Below are 23,479 nucleotides of genomic sequence, written 5' to 3'. Positions count from 1 at the left end.
TGATGGCAGGCGCTTATAGCATGTTGGCGATCTTTCTGGATTCGCTTTTTACAGCGAACTGCTACAGTGCTGGGAGACTGCGATTGCTTTGGGATGTTCTTCCGCATGTCGTCATGTTGGGTGGAATCCCACAAGAATTTAGAAACACACTCACACCAGCCATGGTTCTTTTCAAAGGTAAAGTTCAGGTTAATTTGTTTTATGTATTTTTACTTTATATTTTGTATTAATCATTTTTATATGAATAGTTTTGGGTTGTGGAGCAAATCGTCTGAGTTTCCATTATTTCTTATGGGGAAATTCACGAGTGCTTTGGATTGCAAGCACGTTTCCGGAACGAATTATGCTCGCAGGTTCCACTGTATTTAAAATGCACTTCATGCAGAAATGAAATTATTTTTACGCAGTACTTAGACAACCTGGCATAAGTTTTCATTATGCATGTGGATACAATCAAATACAAAATCATTCACTCATTTTCTAACCCATTTATCCAGTTGGGACTCAATATATTTAAGTTCTAAAGCCATAGGATTTGTAGTCTGCCTGAAGACCTGGTTAGAAGGAAAGTAGTGGTGCTGCTGCAGTGTGTCTACAGCCACAGCCCGCTTCACCTCTTCACAGCAACTTTCAAGGACCACATCAATAACCACTAAAAAGCAATTTGAGGTCTGGTGTGTCAGAAGCTTTTGTTCTCTCTTTTCAGGGATCAGTTGGAATTGCATAGCCCAGGGCACAGTCAAATGGGGGGAACAGGAGCCCCATGGATGATCAGAAAGGAGAAGGGGAGACTGCCACTCACAACATGGTAGGGGAATAAAAGAAAGAGAGGTCAAGAAGAAGGCAGAAAAGGAGAAAGAACAGCATAACAGGCCACTCCAAGCATCAATGAAGGAACATAAAATGCTTTCAAAACATAATTTCAAGACATTTCTCCAGCCGTCTGGAGTTTTTTTGTTTTTTCTGTCCCCCCTGGCCATTAAACCTTACTCTTATTCGATGTTAATTAATTTTGTTTTCTTATTGTGTCTTTTATTTTTCTATTCTTTATTATGTAAAGCACTTTGAGCTACTGTTTGTATGAAAATGTGCTATATAAATAAATGTTGTTGTTGTTGTATAATGTTAGTGCAAAGACTTCAAAAGCTTGATTTGCTGAGGGAGAATCAACCTGCTGTTTGTGTCATGCTTTGCTATATACCGTTTAGCACAAAAAAATCTTTCTACAATTTCACTTAAACAAAATTGTATTAGAAAACCAAAACATAATTACATTTGAAGATATTGTGTAACACTGAACCCGCCAGATAACACCTGCCCAATAGGAGCTGCCACACCTGACAGGAAAAATAGATTCAGGTTTCCCTGTCCACTTCTGGGTCACCTTATCCTTATTATCCTGGGGGAAATTTTGAATGATTCCATTATGTGTCAATACTCACATTTACGACTGCAATCATCTCAGTGCATTTATGAGACATCCTTGTGAACAGAAGTAAGATGTCCATCAGGTAAGATAGCTGCATTTGCGTTACAGAGTAGGGCTGGACAAAGAAACATTTCACTGTATTCTTTACAAGTGACAATAAAACTACTTCTGCTAATAATGATAATAACACATTTACAACAACTGTATGTCACACTTACATACTCCCTAGTGGCCCCTGTGCCACTCTGTCTTTGCCTCTCTTCTCTCACTCTCCTACTGTACTCCTGCTTTCAGTGTGCCTCACTCTTTCTTTCTCTCATCTGGAGGCTTTCTGGGGCCGTAACTGTGGTCTGTACCATCTTGCTGTTGTTCTTTGCTTAGCAACCGTTTGCTAGCCAGACATCCCTTAGAGTGGATTAAAATAGAAAATGCATGATACATTCTATTTTTAACTTCTTTTCAAATGAAACCCTTATATGGCATTTATTTTTTATGAATTTTCAATGAAGTTCTTCCCACTGAAGCATATAGCTCTTCTGAGGCATTCAAAACTAATTCTGGAGCAGTTAACAACACAAATATCAGAGATTTGATAGAAACAGGCTGCAAAAAGATGTTAATTTTGTATATCATAGGCTGACTTGGGATGTACCAACATCTCATAATGACTGCAAAAGTGCCAGACTTCTGAGGTGCAGAAAATTAAATATACAAGCAGATCGAAAGTTGCAAGGAAACAACAACTGGCAGAATCAGAATTTTTGATAATACATACTTTCAAAAACCCAGTGTTGAAATTAAACAGATAATAAAATATCTCTAAACTGCTAGAAAAAGATTTGCCACAGATTACCTGGGATTGCATGTCATCTGTCCTGTTGTTCTCCAGTCTTGTCTCAGTTATTTGTTCAGTACAAGCGCATCAGCAACACCTTTCAAAAACAAAGGAGCAGGATATTCAGAGTTTGTGAATAACATCTATTTTAAAGTCCCATTCAGGACTTTTATGAATGATGATCAACAGCAGAATTATAGTTTTTTTTACATTGAATGTTAAGCATTGTTTATTTGTTCAACTTTACACGGTCAAAGTGTCATAGTAAGGGCAGAGGAGCTGGTTTATCACAGATCCAAGGAGCTGAGCCCTCACCTAGAAATGCTTGTTGAGAGTAAAAATGCGTCACAGACAAGAAGAATGTGCTTCAAAACACAAGAATGAAGGAAAGACTCACTCAACTTCAACAGGAACCTACTTTGTATAGTTTTCATTAATCTCTTAAACAATGTTACACGTATTATAGCCTGTTGTGAAAATTACCAGACTTTGAGTGGCCCACCAAATGAACCAGGAATGGAGTGCAAAGAATGGTAACTGCTGTGTTCACTGGGTGACAGCACTCCAGGATGTCAACAGAAAATGGAAGGTGATGAAACATTTTACAGTACTGGGGAGTTAGGAAAGAAGTAAAGAAGTATCAGATAAAGCAACACAGCAGCTGTTTTCATACAAGAAGGTGGAAAAGGGCCAACAGAGGCTCTCACAACTTGAGCTGAGTAACAGATGATCTTTAGTCAGTTAAGCAGTGGCGCTGTAAGAGGTCTATTATACTTCACACACTGCATGCATGTTAAAAATAATTCATAATCCTTTGTAAATGCTCTTGTTTTTCATGTTATATTTTGCATTAATATTTTGTTTTTGACTTTGTTATTAACTTTGAGCATTTACTATTTGACATCATTAGGGTGCCATTTTGTTCAATGTTTTGCCAACATTTTTGCGATATTTTTCTTACAGTCCAGCCATATTGTTTTGGCTGTGGGGCTCTGCCAGCCCAGCCAGCCCAGCCCAGTGGGGCACAACTGCAGTGTCATCCATAAAGTTCTTGAGGCTGATCCTCCAATTAGCTGTGAACCACCCAATCTCACTGAGATTGCACAGGTGGTGAACCAGCTCTGAGGCTGCAGGGATCTGTGGTATCCGGGGTGAACTTCTCCAAGCTGGTGGTAAGGCTGTCCTCCTGGCATTGCAAGCAATCTTTGCTTCCATTTGGGAGACTGGCATCATCCCAGCTGACTGGAAAACGGGACTTGTCGTCCCTATTTGGAAAGGGAAGGGTGATCGCCTGGATTGCAGCAACTACAGGGGCATAACACTGCTCTCGGTGCCGGGTAAGGTCCTTGCTAGGGTCGTCTTCAATAGGATCACTTGCTCACCTACCAGCGACCAAAACAGTCTAGTTTTACGCCTAAGAAGTCTACCATCAACCGCATCCTGGCACTGAGGGTTCTCATGGAGAGCAAATGCGAGTATCGACAGAGTTTCTTTGCAGCCTTTGTCGATTTTCGCAAAGCGTTCGACTCAGTTGATCGAGCTGCCTTGTGGGACATCCTGAGGGTTCGCGGGATACCCTTAAGGTTGCTGGATATAATGGCTGGCCTGTACACTGGTGCTGTGAGTGCTATGCAGAGTGGAGGCAGAACCACTGCGTTTATCCCAGTTGAGTCTGGGGTTCGTCAGGGTTGTGTTCTTGCTCCTAATCTGTTCAATGCGTATATGGACTGGGTGTTGGGCAAGGTCGTGGGGTCCAGCGGCTGTGGGGCATCTGTTGGTGAAGAAAGATTCACGGATCTTGACTTTGCTGATGATGCTGTGATCTTCACGGAGTCCATCCATCCATTTTCAAACTGGACTAATTCAGTTTAGAGCTATTGGAGTCAGGGCCTATACTGGCAGCATTTGGTATAATGGCCCATGGTGGGGTATGCTCACAAACACTGGACCAATGCATTGTTACCAATTCACCTAAAATACCCGTATTTGGGGAGTGAGAGTAAAACATGAGCACCAGAAGCAAACCCCTCTCAGTCACAGAGAGAAATGAGATGCGTTGGATCAAGCCACCTCATTTGGTCATATTAAAATCTGCAGGGGACTTGATTAGCAACATTTATGGACTTTTGATAATATAAAAATGACAATACACGAAATGCAAAATAATTTAAGCTGCTACATTTTTAAAACTATTTAAAAAAAAACAAATTTACTTACAGTATATTAAATTAGTAACAGTCCATTAAGAAAACATTTTCAGAAAACATAGAGCAACTCCAAATTGTACTAAATATAGAAACTGTCCTCCAAAAAAATAAATAAATACACACATACAGGACCACTTTTTGTTCCAGTAAATTTGGAAGCTATCCATGAAAAGCGTAAGATTATGTTGTATACTATATTGTACTCTTGCGATTTGTGATGGACTGAGGCCCTGCCCAGGGTTGTTTTGTTATTTCCCAAACTAAATTTAAAAAGTCTGATAAGGGCTAGATGGATGTACTATAATTAGCTTTGCAAGGAGTATTGTGATTGTCATTATGGCCATAAACAATTGATTGATTTATTGGGAGATAAATGCAGCCCTCAGGCCAGGTAAATTAGGAAGTTGCTTTTTAGAAATCAGATTAGCCTTCAAAAAATCTATAATCATATAAAATATTATAGATATCAGATGACAAAATTACTTTGACTCGGGTAATCTATTAAAAAAAAAAAACAAGCAGAAAATGAGAATCAGCTCGAATCAGATCTGTGTAGATATTGATAAGATGCTTATTCTATGGAGTCTTATTTACTTGGACTAAAATTGTAGATATTTACAAATATTTTTCTTTATGCTCAAAAAATTAATAATTGGTGCTTTGTTTTTTTAGGTTGTACGTCATCTAAATTGCAGTAATTAAATCCACCTTAATGAAAGGATTAGTGTTTGTGTATCTGTATGTTTGCTACGTCCCTGTCATTTCAAAAGATGACACATCAGCCTTTTTAATAATAAAACACATTGCATTTGTTATTACAGTAGACGGTGCATCACATACATTAGCACTGCTTTTACAAGTCCCATACCAAAAGATGTATGAAAGAGACATATGCATTGAACTATGTATTGCAAATATTAATGCTGAGATCTTCTTTGATTATTTATATTTTAATTCAGATTGATTATTTAGTTATAGGTAGCATAACTATTGCTATAATAATCGAAGTAAAACCAACAGCAGTAGTGTAATACTCTATGTATGCCTAACTTGGGTCAAAGCAGATTCTTGCTATTTATTTAAAAAATTTTGTCTTTGAATATTTTGTTCCATAGAAAAGATGATTTTTAAAGCAATGCTGATTATTTTTTCATAGCTCCCATAGGTACACATCTTAACACAACCCTTTCAGCATGTCATCTCACCTCACTTCCACTGCTTCACATATGGAAGCAACTTTACTCACAAACAAATTCTAGTTGCTCTTTTAGCTCAGTTTGCCAGGAACAGTTGGTTTTTCTGCTTAACTCATATCTTGTAATCTTATAACCATTTGTGATAACACCTTAAGTATCCATTGTAAAGTAGGAATGTTATAAAACATATTACAGTATACGCCTTTATAACACGATATAAAAACATTGTAAAATGACTTATTAGATTAACTAATAATGTATTATTTTTAGTAGCATCAAGACTGTTAAGTATTAATTTGCAATGTATACCTAAAGTAGGGGCGGCCCGGTGGTGCAGTGGGTAGCACTGTTAGGAGACCCGAGTCTGCTTCCCGGGTCCTCTCTGCGCGGAGTTTGCATGTTCTCCCCGTGTCTGCGTGGGTTTCCTCCCACAGTCCAAAGACATGCAGGTTAGGTGGATTGGCGATTCTAAATTGTCCCTAGTTTGTGCTTGGTGTCTGGGTGTGTGTGTGCCCCGCGGTGGGCTGGTGCCCAGCCTGAGGTTTGTTTTTTGCCTTGCGCCCTGTGTTGGGTGGGATTGGCTCCAGCAGACCCCCATGACCCTGTAGTTAGGATATATAGCGGGTTGGGATGGATAGATACCTAAAGTATGGGTACATTTCTCTCTATTATATAAAAAAAAACCTTGGGACGAGACTTTTTCAGAGAGACGAGAAGAGACATTTTCAGAGACATAATTTCAAGTGCAAAAAGTCATAGGTATACATTTAATTCTGCATGTGCTGAGGGTAGATTTAGACTGCATAGTTTAAGGTCACAGGGAGCCAGTGACTATTGCAACAGCACTGAATGTAAGGCAAGAAACAACCTAATTCTGGCAGTGAGAGATGAAGACAATATATATCTCGCAGTCAAGGGATAGCAACTGAACAAAAGTTACAGGCATACATTTAATTTTAATCAGAATAAAGTTTATTACTGCGGTGGGTTGGCACCCTGCCCAGGATTGGTTCCTGCCTTGTGCCCTGTGTTGGCTGGGATTGGCTCCAGCAGACCCCCGTGACCCTGTATTCGGATTCAGCGAGTTAGAAAATGGATGGATGGATAAAGTTTATTAAACTTTACACAGATGTTTTAATACAGGCATCCTTAATGTATCCCTCATTAGCCAGTACAGGACAAGAGGAGGATCTTTTGCATAATAACACAATACTCTTGCAAAATAATGTAATATTTTTGTTACTGCAGCAGTTTTTTTTGAGTGTCGGGAATAAACTTCCATAGATGTACCAGTATTGGGTTATATTAAATTATTGTAATAAAACACATGTGTTTAGAACAAAATGTTATAATTATCTCTGTGATATTTAATGGCTCAGTATATAATGCATGTCATAAAACATATTATAAGCCTTTTGTGGCATCATATAAAGTCATCCTGCTACACCCAGATGGTAAGAAGGAATTTGGCCTGCTGTTGTTTAATTCCAGAGCATGGAGCATATGTGCTGTAGCAATCATTGGTTCACCTGGTACAGTATAATTAGCTGTGCAGTGAGCCAAAAAAAGAAACAGTCCCATAATGCACTATAAAGAAAGAATTGCTTATGAGCACACCATTAATCAGGTATATACAGAAGCAGAAGAATTTTGTGCCATAGTTAAAACTTTATAAGTATTTCTCAAAATTTGATCAGAGTATAAAATGTAACAATTTAAACTAAACGGATAGGCATACTACAAGTTAGATATTCGAATTGTAGCATGCAGAACAAAAGCACACTGCTCAGAGGAAAATAATAAACCATCTGGTGCTCTGCAAATACAGCACACATATAAATGTAATTTCAATTACGGCATATGCTGTAAGGACCTCGTCAATTTTGATTTTACTATTGACAGAGCAGTGTTATTTACATGAAAGATTTTATTTTATACAAACATAAGATAAATGAAAGAAAAAATGTGGCAAAAGAAAGCCTATACTGCAAGGAGAATATGTACACATAAATGGAAAGAAAAGATAAAACCATCTAAAGAAATCAGTATCTACAATGTGCAATTTATTGTGCCACACTATGTGCTATCGCAAAAAGTTCAAAAGTGGCACCTGTCAACTGTTTCAGGTAGTATTAAGCTGGACATACCTGAATCTGAATGAACACTTCTAGCTCTGGAGAATAATAATTCACAAATTGTTCAAAAGGAATTGGCACTTCATCACAAGGCACAGAACTTAAAGCTAATAAAAACTGAATGTATAGGATAACCTTCTGTCATTCTTTTAATCACCATTTTTATGAACTTTTCTGTGCATTGACTACCTGGCTATAAGCTTTGTGCATTTGCCACTGAGTACATTTTTCTCACTCCGTGCTTTTGTCATTGTCAGTTTGTCGATGTGGTTTTGCCGGGTACATAATTCACAGCTTTAAATGTAAACATTTATAATTGATATATTGACTGAAGCCCCTGTTTACTTTTATATTTATTAATTTCTCATCAAAACTTTTGTGGTCAAGCCATATCCAATGTATGAAATCAGGTGCACAGAGTAAGTCGATAATACCTAGTTCATGATTCAGCTTAAAGTTTGTTTCATATCTTACTAATTTCATTGTTCATGTAACAAATGTATATTTTTCAATATAGGTCTGGATTCTTCTTTTAGCGTCTATTTTGCCTTTTCTATGTATGTTTTTACAATGCTTTTTAATTACCTCCAGTCTACCATATGTCTTCAAAAATAAGTTTTATTCAGTAACTGAGAAATGTGTAAGCTTCATGTAGTTTAAAGAGTCAGGCTGAATTTGATATACATTAAAGGTTTATTGGTAACGGTAAAGGGCACACAGGCTTTCAAGTGTACATACTTAGAAGCAACTGAAACTATTGCATACAGGAAACAACCTCCTTCACCTTCAAGGTTTATGCTGAAGGTTTCATGGAATACCATCACCTAGAAATAACTGGTTTCAATAATGTGGCTCAGAATGCCTGCTTTGAATTAATGAAAGTAGACAGCAGAAAAAACTGAAAAACTATTCTTAAAGTCACTCACATGGTTTGCACTGAACCCATGGCCCCCCTAAAACCTGAGCAACACTTTTTTGTATAAAATGTTAAGAAAATGTAATGTTTTAGTAACAACATATATGCTGTCCTGAAGATGTGTCGTCAGTTTCTGAAGTGGATATCCCAGAGATCCAATGTATTCTCCACTTCGACTACATTCATTTAAGATTTTATCACACAGCACAGCTAGTTCTTTACTTATGACTCCTCTGATGGAAAACAAATGTCTTCAGTACACTATACTTAAAAAAATTATTTCTTCATGCAGGGTTGAGTAGTACTGACCCAACAAAATGAATTCATTTTTCTTTTTTTTAAAAATTGGGAATGATTCCAACTCATCTGGAAAGTTCAGTCTCAAATGCTGTTGGCACTTAACTAAAACTTAATTAAAGGGAAAAGCCACCAGATGTAATTGTTGATATTTAAAATAATAATTCTTGGAAATAAATCTTGGCTGCCTCTTTAAAGCAACTCACAAGCTGATCCGACTATATTAGAAGGTCACTGTTCAGGTACATTTTGGTCTTCTGTTTTTAATTAAGACGCAGTCTATCAATTAGCTTATGTGGCATTATTTCTTTGTTGTGTAACTTTGGCAGGTTGAATTAAATTTTTTAGATAATGATCGAAAAATATGCATTCGGTCTCCAGTTTTCTGAATTCTGTTTTATTCATTAAAATGCTGAGAGTAGTCAGGGCATATTCTTGCAAAATGTGGTGGGAAATATGAAGCTAGCTTGGAAGAGGCACATATGAATGGCTAGAGTCACTTACACCCACTCACCCTGGGACAATATCGATTCCCAAATTAACTTAATAATCAAGTCTTTAAGATGAAGGAGAAAAAAACATAGTAATCCGAAAGATAGATAAGGAGAATGCTTGAATTTCAAACATAGTAACTGAGTGAAAATAAAGCCCTGGAATCCATCCATCCATCCTCTTCCGCTTATCCAAGGTCGGGTCGCGGGGGTAGCAGCTTAAGCAGAGAAGCCCAGACTTCCCTCTCCCCGGCCACTTCTTCCAGCTCTTCCAGAAGAATCCCAAGGCATTCCCAGGCCAGCCGGGAGACATAGTCCCTCCAGCGTGTCCTGGGTCTTCCCCGGGGCTTCCTCCCGGTTGGACGTGCCCGGAACACCTCACCAGGGAGGCGTCCAGGAGGCATCCTGATCAGATGCCTGAGCCACCTCATCTGACTCCTCTCGATGCGGAGGAGCAGTGACTCTACTCTGAGCCACTCTCAGATGACTGAGCTTCTCACCCTATCTTTAAGAGAAAGCCCAGACACCCTGCTGAGGAAACTCATTTCAGCCACTTGTATTCGCGATCTTGTTCTTTCGGTCACTACCCATAGCTCATGACCATAGGTGAGGGTAGGAACGTAGATCGACTGGTAAATTGAGAGCTTTGCCTTACGGCTCAGCTCTTTTTTCACCACGACAGACCGATGCAGAGCCCGCATCACTGCGGATGCCGCACCGATCCGCCTGTCAATCTCACGCTCCATTCTTCCCTCACTCGTGAATAAGACCCTGAGATACTCGAACTCCTCCACTTGGGGCAGGATCTCTCCCCCAACCCTGAGAGGGCACTCAACCCTTTTCCGGCTGAGGACCATGGTCTCGGATTTGGAGGTGCTGATTCTCATCCCAGCCGCTTCACACTCAGCTGCGAACCGCTCCAGAGATAGCTGATGAAGCAAACAGGACAATATTATCTGCAAAAAGCAGTGACCCAGTCCTGAGTCCACCAAACCGGACCCCTTCAACACCCTGGCTGCGCCTAGAAATTCTGTCCATAAAAGTTATGAACAGAATCGGTGACAAAGGGCAGTCCTGGCGGAGTCCAACTCTCACTGGAAACGGGCTCGACTTACTGCCGGCAATGCGGACCAAGCTCTGACACCGGTTGTACAGGGACCGAACAGCTCTTATCAGGGGTCCGATACCCCATACTCCCGGAGGACCGCCCACAGGATTCCCCAAGGGACACGGTCGAATGCCTTTTCCAAGTCCACAAAGCACATGTAGACTGGTTGAGAAAACTCCCATGCACCCTGAAGGACTCTGTTAAGGGTGTAGAGCTGGTCCACTGTTCCGCGACCCGGACGAAAACCACACTGTTCCTCCTGAATCCGAGGTTCGACTATCCGACGGACCCTCCTCTCCAGAACCCCCGAATAGACTTTTCCAGGGAGGCTGAGGAGTATGATCCCCCTGTAGTTGGAAAACACCCTCCGGTCCCCCTTTTTAAAGCCCTGGAATCTCATGTATAAATGTAAAATGTGCTTATGCCTTGAAATGTGCAAAAGACATATATTATGCAAATGTCAGAATTTATAAAACACAAACTTGGCATGACAATTAGGTTAATGTTACAGGAAGGTTTGAGCATCAATAAGACCAGGGCTACATTTTTTGCTGTTGCATTTTAGTGACTCCAGGCAGCAGGACAATAAAGTGATAAGAAAATTTTGTTTCATTGCGCATTTAAGTGATGCCTCAGTCCCATTCTGATGTTTTTGAGCCATTCAAATTGTGTGCTGAATTGGGGCCTACATTAGGTAACATCATATAGAAATCATATGACACCCGTTCTGTTACACATTTTAAGAACAGCTTTTCAGTGTGAACTTGACCAATCAGGAATCTCGGAGTCATCCCTGATCCATGTCATGCTCTGTATGGGAAGGTATAATTAAGATACTACTCAGATACATCCAGTTTCCTCACTGTTAGGGTGAGCAAATCAAGATCAAAAGGCAACATGCAGTATTTGAAGATTTTCTTAATGTAATCGATGCAATTGACTGCTCACGTTACAATAAAGGCACTACCGCAGAAGAATTTGCCTTTCTAAACAAAAAGCACTTTCATTCCATTAATATACAACTAATATGTGATGCTCAAATGTGTCTGACTAATGTTGCTGCAAGGAGGCTTGGTTCCACCCACGATTCCTTTATTTAATGAAATAGTTGTGCGGGAAGCAGACTTCAGGGTCATGCTGTGTGGGATGGTTAATTTCTTGGTAAATAACCCTAATTGATAGGATTCCAATTATCTTTAGTATGTTACAAACAACATGAACAATCTTTCTTTCAGTTGATAGTGGATACACCACCAGAAAGGAGATATAATGAATGGCACTCCTTCACACAATTGGAGATAGTACCGACCATTGGTTCAATATAAAATAGACGGCACTGTTTAGACCAGGGGTGCCCAAGACGTCGATCGCGACCGACCGGTAGATCGCAAAGGTAGTGCAGGTAGATCACGTTGCATTAAACGTTAGTCTATCATATATCCTCCCTATGGCATTTGCCACTTGATTGACATACAGGGTGGCCAGTCTGAGATCTCTTCTCTTCTAACACACAGGTCATCCCGCACGCACGATCAAACGCTACTGCAAAACTCCAGCTATCTAAGTGATCTAGTTAGCTTTCCAATTTATATTGACTAAGGAAGGGATTTTTTTTTTTTTAATTTTGGGGAGGGTATGGGCTTTATATGGAATTAGAAGAGGATTTTTTTCTCTCACAATGTCACAATCGAAGTGTGTTTGTCTGATCTGTCAATCTATCATTGTTATTCCAAAGATGGAAAATGTGGAAAGGCACTTTCGAACTGTTCATAAAAACTACGAAACAGACTTCCTTCCGAAAAGCGATCTGAGAAAGAGAAAGGAGAGGGAACTAAAATCGCAGTTAATCGGACAGCCGTCATTTTTCACTCGACTGAATTCAAAAGCACACACTGAAGCATCGCTCTGGGTGAGTCACTCGATCATTAAGCATAACAAGTCCTTCCAAGAGCTACCTCCTTGACTTCATTATTCAGCTCTACTTATTTATGTGAGTCAGCCTTTTCCCAAATGAAGATTATTAAATCCAAATACTGTAGTGATCGTAAATGTATTGAATTGTTATTGTGCCATAAAGATTATTAAGTTATGCAAGGTATGACAACATATATTTTATGTATAAAGTATACTCAGTATATATATACTGAACATATATATATAGCGTTTTTAATGTAGGTAGATCATTTCGACCTGGTCATTTTAAAAGTAGCTCGCAAGTTGAAAAAGTGTGGGCACCCCTGGTTTAGACCCATTGGGCGGCACACTGTTTTACAGCCCCACAGATGTTTGCCGCATTGTGATGGCTTGTGCTCTACTGCATAACATAGCAAAAGAGACTACATGTGCCAAGATCAGTGCATGGATGACCAGACCCCGTCCCTTAGGACATCAATGCAACAGCAACTGAAAGACATTTGGATGTTGTATGTCAAATGTAAAGAAACTTGTATACATTGCAACATTGAAATTTATTTAGTAAAATGATGGGTTCAATAAGATAAATTCTTAATACCTCACAGTTCTGCAAATACAGCTGGTGTCAATATACGCTGTGTACCGGCAGCATTCTGGGCACACTGTGATGGCTCTCTCCACTCAGCTACTCCCATCCTTGTTTTTTTATTTTATTTGTGACTCGCGCAAAAAGACGTATAAAAAGAATATTGTTGTGGTTCTCCACTTCAGTCAGTAATACCTAAAGTTCACATTCACTGAAGTTTCATTATCTGTGTTTTCCCATGTTTTGTAAGAAACACATCACTTGGGAACATGGCTAGATTTATTGTACAGTATATGGTGATCAGATCATGAATAATTAAAGAAGGAATTTTAAAGCCATACATTGTTACTGGCGGGCTGTGACAGAGAGTGGCTAAAAGCTTGTGCTTGAGCACATTTGAGTTTCAGAAAGGAGTTTTGGCATTTTTGTTTCTTGTATTCACTGTTTTGCCTTTTGAGCCTATGAAAAAGTTTAGCCTGGGATATAAGCAAGGTTTGGATCTATGAGGTAGAAGCATTAATAACTGTAACACCCAGTGTTAAAAATACAGTTACATAAATTGGATAGATAGATAGATAGATAGATAGATAGATAGATAGATAGATAGATAGATAGATAGATAGATAGATAGATAGATAGATGTTTACTTGCCCCCAGGAGGATATTTGGCTCTTTAATAAATGAATACATACATAGGTAGATTTCTACACATATATACACTATGGTCTGAACACGCACCACAATGAATAAAAGAAAAAAAATCAAAAGAAGCTGTCACAGTTGCAGTGAGGCACTATGCCAAAGTATTGCTGTTGATTTGAAGGAGCCTTCATAGTGTTTCTTGACACAAATCTTCGGATTCATTTGTTGGACGAAAGTGCTCAGTGTTATTGTGTCAGAGGTAGGATGTGCAGCTTTGTTCATAATAGCACTCAGTTTTGTTTTCAAGACTTCCAGAGTGTGTCCGATAACGGAGTCTGCTCTTTTAATTAGCTTGTTAATCTGGAGGGCCTCTCTTGAAGTGAAATCACTAGCCCAGCACATCACAGCACAGAAAGTTACACTGGCCAGCACACAGACGTAGAAGATGTGAAGTGTGTCACTTTCAACATTAAAGGAGTGCAGTATCTTAAAAAAAAGAGCCTTCTCTCGTTTCTTATATAGCTCCTCTGTGTTATGAGGTTAACCCAATCTGTCATTGGTGTGGACCCCCAAATACTTGTAGAAGTGCACCACTTCAGCATTCACTCCCTGAATAGTGACCAGACAGAAACTCTTTCATTGTGGCAAAAAGTCAATAAGCAGTTCCTTGGTTTTGCTGATGTTAAGATTTGGACAATTTCCTTTGCAATTGACCTATAATCTGTCTGATTCCCCTTATCAATACACCCCATTAGTGCAGAATCAACTGAGAAATGCTCTGAGGACTGCAGACCTGCTACTTATAAGCATGCTAAATTGTTCTCAGTCCTAACAGGCTCAAGACAACTAAGTGAAGTGGCTTATTTCCCCTGCTCACCTCACAATGACAATGTTCCCTTTCTCCTTTTGGCTTTCCTCTCTTTCTGACTCTTGCTAGAATAGCTGACTATTCTTAAAACGAGTAAGAAGTACGTACCCACCTCCGTTCATAGTGACATTAAATAATCAAACAGAAGTCACAGGAAAGCAGCCTTCATTAGAAAACAAACCAAGGCCAAGAGCCAAAATTCAACCCTGTCAGCTTCAGTTGAAGGAAAAGTTAAACAAAAGGCAAAGGAAGCACGGAATATCTAATACTGAAAAAGAAGATCAAACAATTGTAAATAGACAAGCGAGACATTACCTTCCCACTTAAAGTCTGAAGCAGAAGATGCACTTAGAATACTGAAGAAAGACAAAACAAGGAATTTATTCTTATCAGCACAGGAGATATTATTCACTAATACAGGCTTGCCCGCTATTTTTCAGGGCACTGCAAGTCTCAAAGAGGATCAGCTTTAGTTCTTATAAATGCCTGCCTTCCTGAAGTCCACAACCCTTTGGTGAGTAGAGCAAAGCCTTAACTGAATGTATTATATGTACCACTAGAGTCTACTTGCTGGACAACCTTTAAAAACCATTAAGGAAATGCAGAGATATTGTCTGCTTTGGGTAATTTGGGAGCCAACAGTATAAATCCCTTTACAACTTTGGTCAAGATACTGTCAGCACCACAAAGGAGCAATGCTAATGAGGACATTGTTCTCTAATGTGGCCACGCTGTCAGGGAAATAGTAATGGTCCAACCTCATCCTGCTTTGTGTCAGGTCACTTGGGCCTCTGACCTTTCCCAGCAGCTGTTGATCACTCTGACAGCGTGAGTACTTTCAATTTGTCATGGCTTCATCCCAAAGGGATATAAATATCAATGTCCAAACTAGAATGCGAGTGCTTTCCCCTTCTGATGATCTTCTTGAGCTACCCTTCAACAAAGAGAAAAGGCCTATTTTTGCAGTGGGCTAGAGTCTGTTTATGGTGGGAATTATTTGAGAGGGAAGTGCTGTGAACTAGTTAAAGGCAACAAAACTTCATTCATTTTGCACCAAAGCGGAAACAGACATCCTCAACAAACTGTACATCATGTGAACAAATACAAACTCTCCCCTTTGCTGGGAATAATGGTGGAAAATGTAGATATTAGAAAAAAAATTAAAACATGAATTTATCACACATTTAATGTAGAGAAAAGCCAAGCAAAATGACACCTTTTATTGGCTAACTAAAAAGATTACAATATGCAAGCTTTCAAGGCAACTCTTCAATAAAGAAACTGGAGTTCCCTGTGTTTATATACACACACTAGGACAAGAAACAACATTGGTAAATATTTAAATGAAAAAAATTAATAGATTCCTTCAGGCTAAGATTAATTTAACAAGAGAGAGAAGAACAATGTATGGTCAAGCTCGTTGGATAAGATAACTGTACAAACAAAGTCCTCTGAAGTTTGTGATGAGTTTTTCAAAACAATATGGGTCTGTAGACAGGTTATCTGTGTCAGTCTGAGAGATGCAAACAGTCCTCATACCTGGCCATAAAACTCTTATCTTTATTCAATCCATGTTGTGATGTATTAAATTTTAACATGAGTTCACACATTTAATATAGAGATGGCTGGGTCGCCCAGTTACACCATAAGACTGCTTACTATACTCAGCCCCTGTTAAATGAGATCAACATTTCTTTATAATGTAACATAACAGCATTTTTAAACATGCTTGACCTAACCATAAATATAAAACATACAAAATTGATAGCATAGGTATTCATACCCTTCAAGTCAGTATTTAGTAGATGCACCTTTAGCAGACATGACAGCATCCCCGTTAGACGTTTTCTTGCCCAATCACACAGTTTTTGTGGACAACCTACTGTAGACAGATTTATAGCCGTGCCATACTTTTTCCATCTTTTAACTGGGCATCAAGGGATACTTAGTGACTTGGATGTTTTCTTGTATCCATCTCCTGACTTGTGCTTTTAATCACCTTTAACACTGAGTTGTTTGGAGTTTTCCTTTGTCTTAATTGTGTACATAAGGCTACGATTCTGACATACCACAAGTTGGGCCTTCCAGATCAGGTGCATTTACAGTATGCTGCAATTAATTGAAACCCCTTGACTGCAGAAAGGTGATCTCCATTGATCTATTTATATGATTTCTAAAACCAATTGGCTACACCAGTAATAACTTAGGTGGGCATATTAAAGGGGGTTGAAAATTTATGTGATACATTTTTTTGTGGTTGATATTAGTTATACATTTAGATCACTTTGCAGAGATCTGTTCTTCATGTTGACATTAAAGAGTCTTTGTTGACCAGTGTCAAAAAAGGTAAATTAAATCCACTGTCATTCAGTATTTTATGAAAATAATATATGATCATCTCCCCGTGTCCGCGTGGGTTTCCTCCCACGGTCCAAAGACATGTAGGTTGGGTGCATTGGCGATCCTAAATTGTGCCTAGTGTGTGCTTGGTGTGTGTGCGTGTGTGTGTGTCCTGTGGTGGGTTGGCGCCCTGCCCGGGATTGGTTTCTGCCTTGTGCCTTGTGTTGGCTGGGATTGGCTCCACAAGACCCCCGGGACCCTGTGTTCGAATATAGTGGGTTGGATAATGGATAGATGGATATATGATCATTTCCAAGAGGGTGAATATTTTTTATAGGCTTACAAAGGGTCACATTAGACTCACCATTTAATACAACATACACATACTGTATTTGGAGATGAGGGAGTGATCCACACAGCCACTGGTAAAAGCTCCACATAGGCAATTGAAGGATTCAAACCCAGGACACTGGATCCATGAGGCAGCAGTGCTAACTACTAGATTCATAATCAATTCAAATGTCACCAGAAACTTCTAGGTACTGATAAGAAAGGGTTAGAAGAAACTTGATTAACTAACATAAGCATACAACATTGCTTCTTTTATATTTTATAAAGGACCAGCGGCAGCTTGTCTATGAACTTAATTTAAACTTTAGGTTTACACCGTGCTTTGTTTCCGCAGTAGCTGCACTTATGAATATGCTTGTATGTGTCACTCGCTTGATATTCTTTTTCTGCCTTCTCAATTATGTAATGCATTTTTCTTCAGCGCTCTTTGGAGCTCTTCCTTGTTGTCTACGTACTGCGTTCACAGTCACTTCACATGATTATGTGGGAGGCGTGATGATGTGAGACGCAACTCCGCCTCCCACGGCCATCGAGCTGCAGTCTATTACAGTATATGGACGAAAATAGGTTCCAGTTATGACCATTACGCGTAGAATTTCGAAATGAAACCTGTCCAACTTTTGTAAGTAAGCTGTAAGGAATGAGCCTGCCAAATTTCAGCCTTCTACCTACACGGGAAGTTGGAAAATTAGTGATGAGTGAGTGAGTCAGTCAGTGAGGGCTTTGCCTTTTATTAGTATAGATGTAACAGGGAGGCACACATCCTAACCAATACAGTATATACCATGACCTACTCCTAGCTTCAATTCCAGAATTGCTTAGTAGGGGAATCCCTAAGACCATTAATTGGGACAATTGATTTGCAGAATAAACAGAAGGACTGGATTGTTCAAAACAAAGAAATACTTGGCCAGGACTGGTTCCTATTATCCTATGGAGTTACTTAATTTTGCAACAAAAGCATTAAGTAGGAAGCTCCCCAGACACCCAAGTCAAACAGGGCGTGGATTCAAGTATAAATGGCTAAAGAGTCTTTATTCATGGGAAACTCTTCTTTATCAAGTGTTTCCCACCACAGCCACAAGTATGTGCAAAAAGCAAATTTATAAGGACAATGAAACAGCTCTTTTCTTCCTTCTTTCTCTGTCTTCTCCACTCCTCCTCCCAAGCTTCGCCCTCCTCCTCCCAACTCCGGCTTGATGTGAGGCAGGCAGCTCCTTTTATCTAACACCTGGGAATGTTTCTGGTGACGTGAAGCTGTAGCTTCTAGGTGAAACTGTAGCTTCTGGGTGAATTTGGGAGCCCTTTGAAGTATGAACTCCCAAATTCTGCAGCTTCTCCTGGCAGCCCCGACTTGACCCAAAAGAGCTTTCACCTGGGACTGCAATACCCCGGCATAACCTATAGACACTCATGCAGGGATCCCAGCCTGAGTTCACTGTCATCTGGCATTCTGGGGGAAGCAGTGCCCTAAAGAAGCTATCTCCATTGCAAAGGAATCCTGGCCAGGTAAGGACAGCAGTCATCCCTCACTAGGTAAAATAATGTAATACTAATACTTATAATAATTATATAAAATGCATTATATCACAGCACCAGGATGTTTGCATTCTCACAGCACTAGGCATTTGGTTTGTTTCCTGGCAGGGATGTCTTCTGCAGGTTTTGTAATTTTGTTGGTTTTCTCTGAGGAGTCCAGTTTTCCTCCCACAGTCTTAGGGCAGAGGAGCAGCTCTACTGGGGGCTATAAATGTGTGTGTGTGTGTGTGTGTGTAAGTAGCTTACAATCAATTGGTGTGCTGTTCAGGACTGGAAGCTGTTTGCACTCATTGTAGCCACAGACACATTGTATCCTTGATCAAGAAAAAGAAAGTACAATGGATTGATTCTCCAAAATGACGCTACTTAAGTCAGCATCACATTGCAAATCTCCTCTGTTTTTCAAATGAAGTCCATAAATATTGTTAAAAAATCCCAATAAGTTGTAGGGAGTTGTAGCACACACCTATGTACTGTGACTGTGTGGAGAGGGTGCAGAACTATAAATACCTGGGAGTGCAGCTGGATGATAAATTGCACCAATACTGATGCTCTGTGTAAGAAAGAACAGAGCCGACTATACTTCATTAGAAGGCTGGCATCCTTCAACATCTGCAATAAGATGCTGCAGATGTTCTATCAGACGGTTGTGGCGAGCGCCCTTTTCTACGCGGTGGTGTGCTGGGGAGGCAGCATAAAGAAGAGGGATGCCTCACACCTGGACAAACTGGTGAGGAAGGCAGGCTCTATTGTAGACACGCAGCTGGACAGTTTGACATCCGTGGCAGAGCGACGGGCACTGAGCAGGCTCCTGTCAATCATGGAGAATCAACTGCATCCACTGAACAGTGTCATCTCAAGACAGAGGAGCAGCTTCAGCGACTATCTATCTATCTATCTATCTATCTATCTATCTATCTATCTATCTATCTATCTATCTATCTATCTATCTATCTATCTATCTATCTATCTATCTATCTACCTTCAACAGCACAGTCACCATGCATTGATCATCTTCTTCAACTGTCTGCAGCTTGCTATAACAAAATCAAACTGGTGTGACTTTCTTGCTGTGAGTCTGTAGTCTTAGTAGCAGGCTGCAATGCTGGTGAAAAATATAATGAGCTCTCAACTGGAATTACAAGAAATACAATGCCAACATACAGTGAAGAATAATGGCAGATGCAAGGAAAGAATGAAAGCGAGAGTCCCGGACTGTGCAAATGGAAGAGAGGTGCTTTGATTTTTGGAGTCAGCCTGTGTGATATCTGTGCAATGCTTTGGGAAAAGTAAACAGATGGACCAGGATAAGCTGCTGCTACACTTGATATAACCGTTGTGCTCCATGAATGACATGACTTGGTGGTACCTTTATGGCATGACATGAGATTTGGACCTGTAATTGATAGTCATGAGGGAATTAAGTAATCTGTCAGCCCCTGTGATCAAAGACAACAAAGTTTGGCATCTGTAGTCGTTAGATTTGACATGCTTACTCTCACAGAGATGTACTGAATGCTATAGTGCAATGTCAGCTTTACTAGCAGAATTCCATTAATGATAGTGCCAGAAACTGCACTTAATGTTGAATTACAGCAGATAATATTATTGTTATAAAACTATGTTTTTTTCAATGTTTCGGACCATTTTTGATTGTCTTTTCCAACTTTTACCTTGCAGTATTATCTAGTTATTATGATTAAGTCCACATCTTTCACACATAAATTAATTTTCATTGCTTATTAAACAAAATCAACAGTAAATAAATCTCAAACAGAAACATAAATCAGTAATTAGAAAATAAACTATCCATCCATCCATTCATTATCCAACCCACTATATCCTAACTACAGGGTCACGGGGGTCTGCTGGAGCCAATCCCAGCCAACACAGGGCGCAAGGCAGGAAACAAACCCTCAGCAGGGTGCCAGCCCACAGCAGGAAAATAAACTAAGTGAACTGAATTAAAATGTTTGACATAACAGTAATCAAGAAAATGAAAACAAAGTTCCCAAAACAGAATTAAACGACCAAAAAATAGAAACATAAATACACTAAAAGGAAATCCTGAAAGGCAACCAGAGTTATAAAATAAATAAAAAATCCTTAACCTAAAACCTTAACTTTTGCGAAACATGTCAAAAGATTCCTGAACATAGCTGTTATAATGAATTGTTTACTCATTTTTTCTGGTGTTATTTTGCATTTTTGTTGCCATTTTTTCTTCCATATGGAAGGTCTCAAACATAAAGAATTAGATTTTGCTTGTATAATTTTTGATAGGATAATTATTTATGATTATTAAAATATTTTGCATCTTTTCAGAAGCCATGTTGTTTTCCTAATCACGCCACTTTTTCTGGACCAGCTACTACATCGTTGCCATCGAAGATCAGCAGAATTTTACCAGGTCATGGAGAAAAGCTCTTAAAGTTTAGTGTTTTGAATGTTAACATACTGTTTTGGGCTTGACAAAGGATTGGACTGATCTCTAATTCAGAAATTTGACTTGTTTAGTCAACTACTTTTATCGTCTGATCCCCTGTCTTTTATTAGTAGATCGAATAGTGGCCAAGTCACTTTAACACAGCTGCTTCAAGCAAATTAATGGCAAAGCAATGTAACTGCACCCTAATGACTACAGTACCTGAGAGTCAGAATGGCCAATACACTCTTACCTCTGCAGAAAACAGACATCATTTAGGAAGAGGGATCGGTGTGAAACTGCGAAACATAAGACAAGATGAAAACAGAACAACAGTAACAGACCAGTGGAGACACAAGGTGAGAAACAGTTGCAATTCTTAGCCAAAGTTTAGTCAATGCATCTGAACATTACTTGTTTACATTGCATTATCCCTGTATGAACAATATTTGCATGTGTGTGTCCTACAAAGGAGTGGCTCTTCATCTACAGCAGCAGTAAGGTCCCTGAATTACATTATATGGCTGGAATCAATCAATGAATATGATGTTTAGACCTTTTGCTGTCTTCTCTATCTTGCCATCACCTATGTTTTACCTGCTCCTGTTCTGTTTTTTTTTGCCCGGTCTGTGTAGCATCCTTGCTTGTCATTCTAAACATATCTGAGTTCTCTGGCCATTTCTTGGTTCATTTCTTGTTTTTTATTCCATGCAGTCATTCATTTGTTTATAATTTTGCCTGCCATTTTGCTTACTTACAGATGCTCTCATTTATACAATTGTTTTGATGACCATTTTGTGCAAGGTAGGTTATGATCTCACTTTCAGGTTAGCACTGTTTATGGTATTAGGAGTTTTGTTTATAAAGTGTATTTACCATATATACTCGCAGATAAGTCGGGACTTGATTTTACAGTATAATTTCTGGTATTTTATAATGTCGGTCGTATAAGTTGAATGCGAAAAACTCACGCTATTGGTCCAAGAGATTATGATATGCTAACACCCACCTGAGAGAGTAACCTCTCCCACTTGGACAGAGGCAGTGGTGCTGTAAGAGTTATGTTTCTGGACTTCTCTAGCACCTTCAACACCATCCAACCTCTTCTCCTTAGGGACAAGCTGACAGAGATGGGAGTAGACTCACACCTGATGGCATGGATTGTGGACTATCTTACAGACAGACCTCAGTATGTGAGTCTCAGGAACTGCAGGTCTGACATTGTGGTCAGCAACACAGGAGCACTGCAAGGGACTGTACTTTCTCCGGTCTTATTCAATCTATATACATCAGACTTACAATACGATTCAGAGTCCTGCCATGTGCAAAAGTTCACTGACGACACTGCTATTGTGGGCTGCATCAGGAGTGAGCAGGAGGAGGAGTATAGGAAGCTAATCAAAGACTTTGTTAAATGGTGCGACTCAAACCACTTACACCTGAACACCAGCAAGACCAAGGAACTGGTGGTGGATTTTAGGAGGCCCAGGCCCCTCATGGACCCCGTGATCATCAGAGGAGACTTTGTGCAGAGGGTGCAGACCTATAAATACCAGGGAGTGCAGCTGGTTGATAAATTGGACTGGACTGCGAATACTGATGCCCTGTGTAAGAAAGGACAGAGCCGACTATACTTCCTTAGAAGGCTGGCATCTTTCAACATCTACAATAAGATGCTACAGATGTTCTATCAGACGGTTGTGGCGAGCGCCCTCTTCTATGCAGTGGTGTGCTGGGAAGGCAGAATAAAGAAGAGGGACACCTCACGCCTGGACAAACTGGTGAGGAAGGCAGGCTCTATTGCAGGCCCGGAGCTGAACAGTTTGACATCCATGGCAGAGCAACAGGCACTGAGCAGGCTCCTGTCATTCATGGAGACTCCACTGCATCCACTAAACAGTATCATCTCCAGACAGAGGAGCAGCTTCAGCGACAGACTGCTGTCACTGTTCTGCTCCACTGACAGTTCCACCCCTGGGGGGTAAACATTAACATTATACAAAGTTATTGTCTGTTTAACCTGCATTTTTATCACTCTTTAATTTAATATTGTTCTTTATCAGTATGCTGCTGCTGGAGTATGTGAATTTCCCTTGGGATTAATAAATCTATCTATCTATCTATCTATCTATCTATCTATCTATCTATCTATCTATCTATCTATCTATCTATCTATCTATCTATCTATCTATCTATCTAT

The 23,479-nt window shown here is 39.7% G+C and overlaps 1 protein-coding gene across 6 annotated transcripts in view; it reads right to left on the bottom strand.

Annotated features, from left to right (window-relative positions):
* Window positions 1–23,479, bottom strand: part of sorbs3 (sorbin and SH3 domain containing 3) — a 275,634-nt gene that overhangs the window by 156,529 nt on the left and 95,626 nt on the right. For 3 of the 6 annotated variants that reach the window (XM_039769613.1, XM_039769616.1, XM_039769614.1), the window contains exon 2: window positions 2,283–2,361. In XM_039769613.1, the coding sequence (XP_039625547.1) occupies window positions 2,283–2,294 (12 nt within the window). In that variant the 5' untranslated portion in view covers window positions 2,295–2,361. Of the gene's footprint in view, window positions 1–1,442; window positions 1,497–1,647; window positions 1,835–2,282; window positions 2,362–23,479 lie in introns of those variants that run through there. The other 3 variants (XM_039769612.1, XM_039769615.1, XM_039769617.1) reach the window with 2 other exon arrangements.

The sequence above is a fragment of the Polypterus senegalus genome, chromosome 11 (assembly GCF_016835505.1).
Source record: "Polypterus senegalus isolate Bchr_013 chromosome 11, ASM1683550v1, whole genome shotgun sequence".
Classification (NCBI taxonomy): Eukaryota; Metazoa; Chordata; class Cladistia; order Polypteriformes; family Polypteridae; genus Polypterus; species Polypterus senegalus.
Note: the sequence above shows the minus strand (reverse complement) of the source record. Positions and strands in the feature narration are given on the sequence as shown.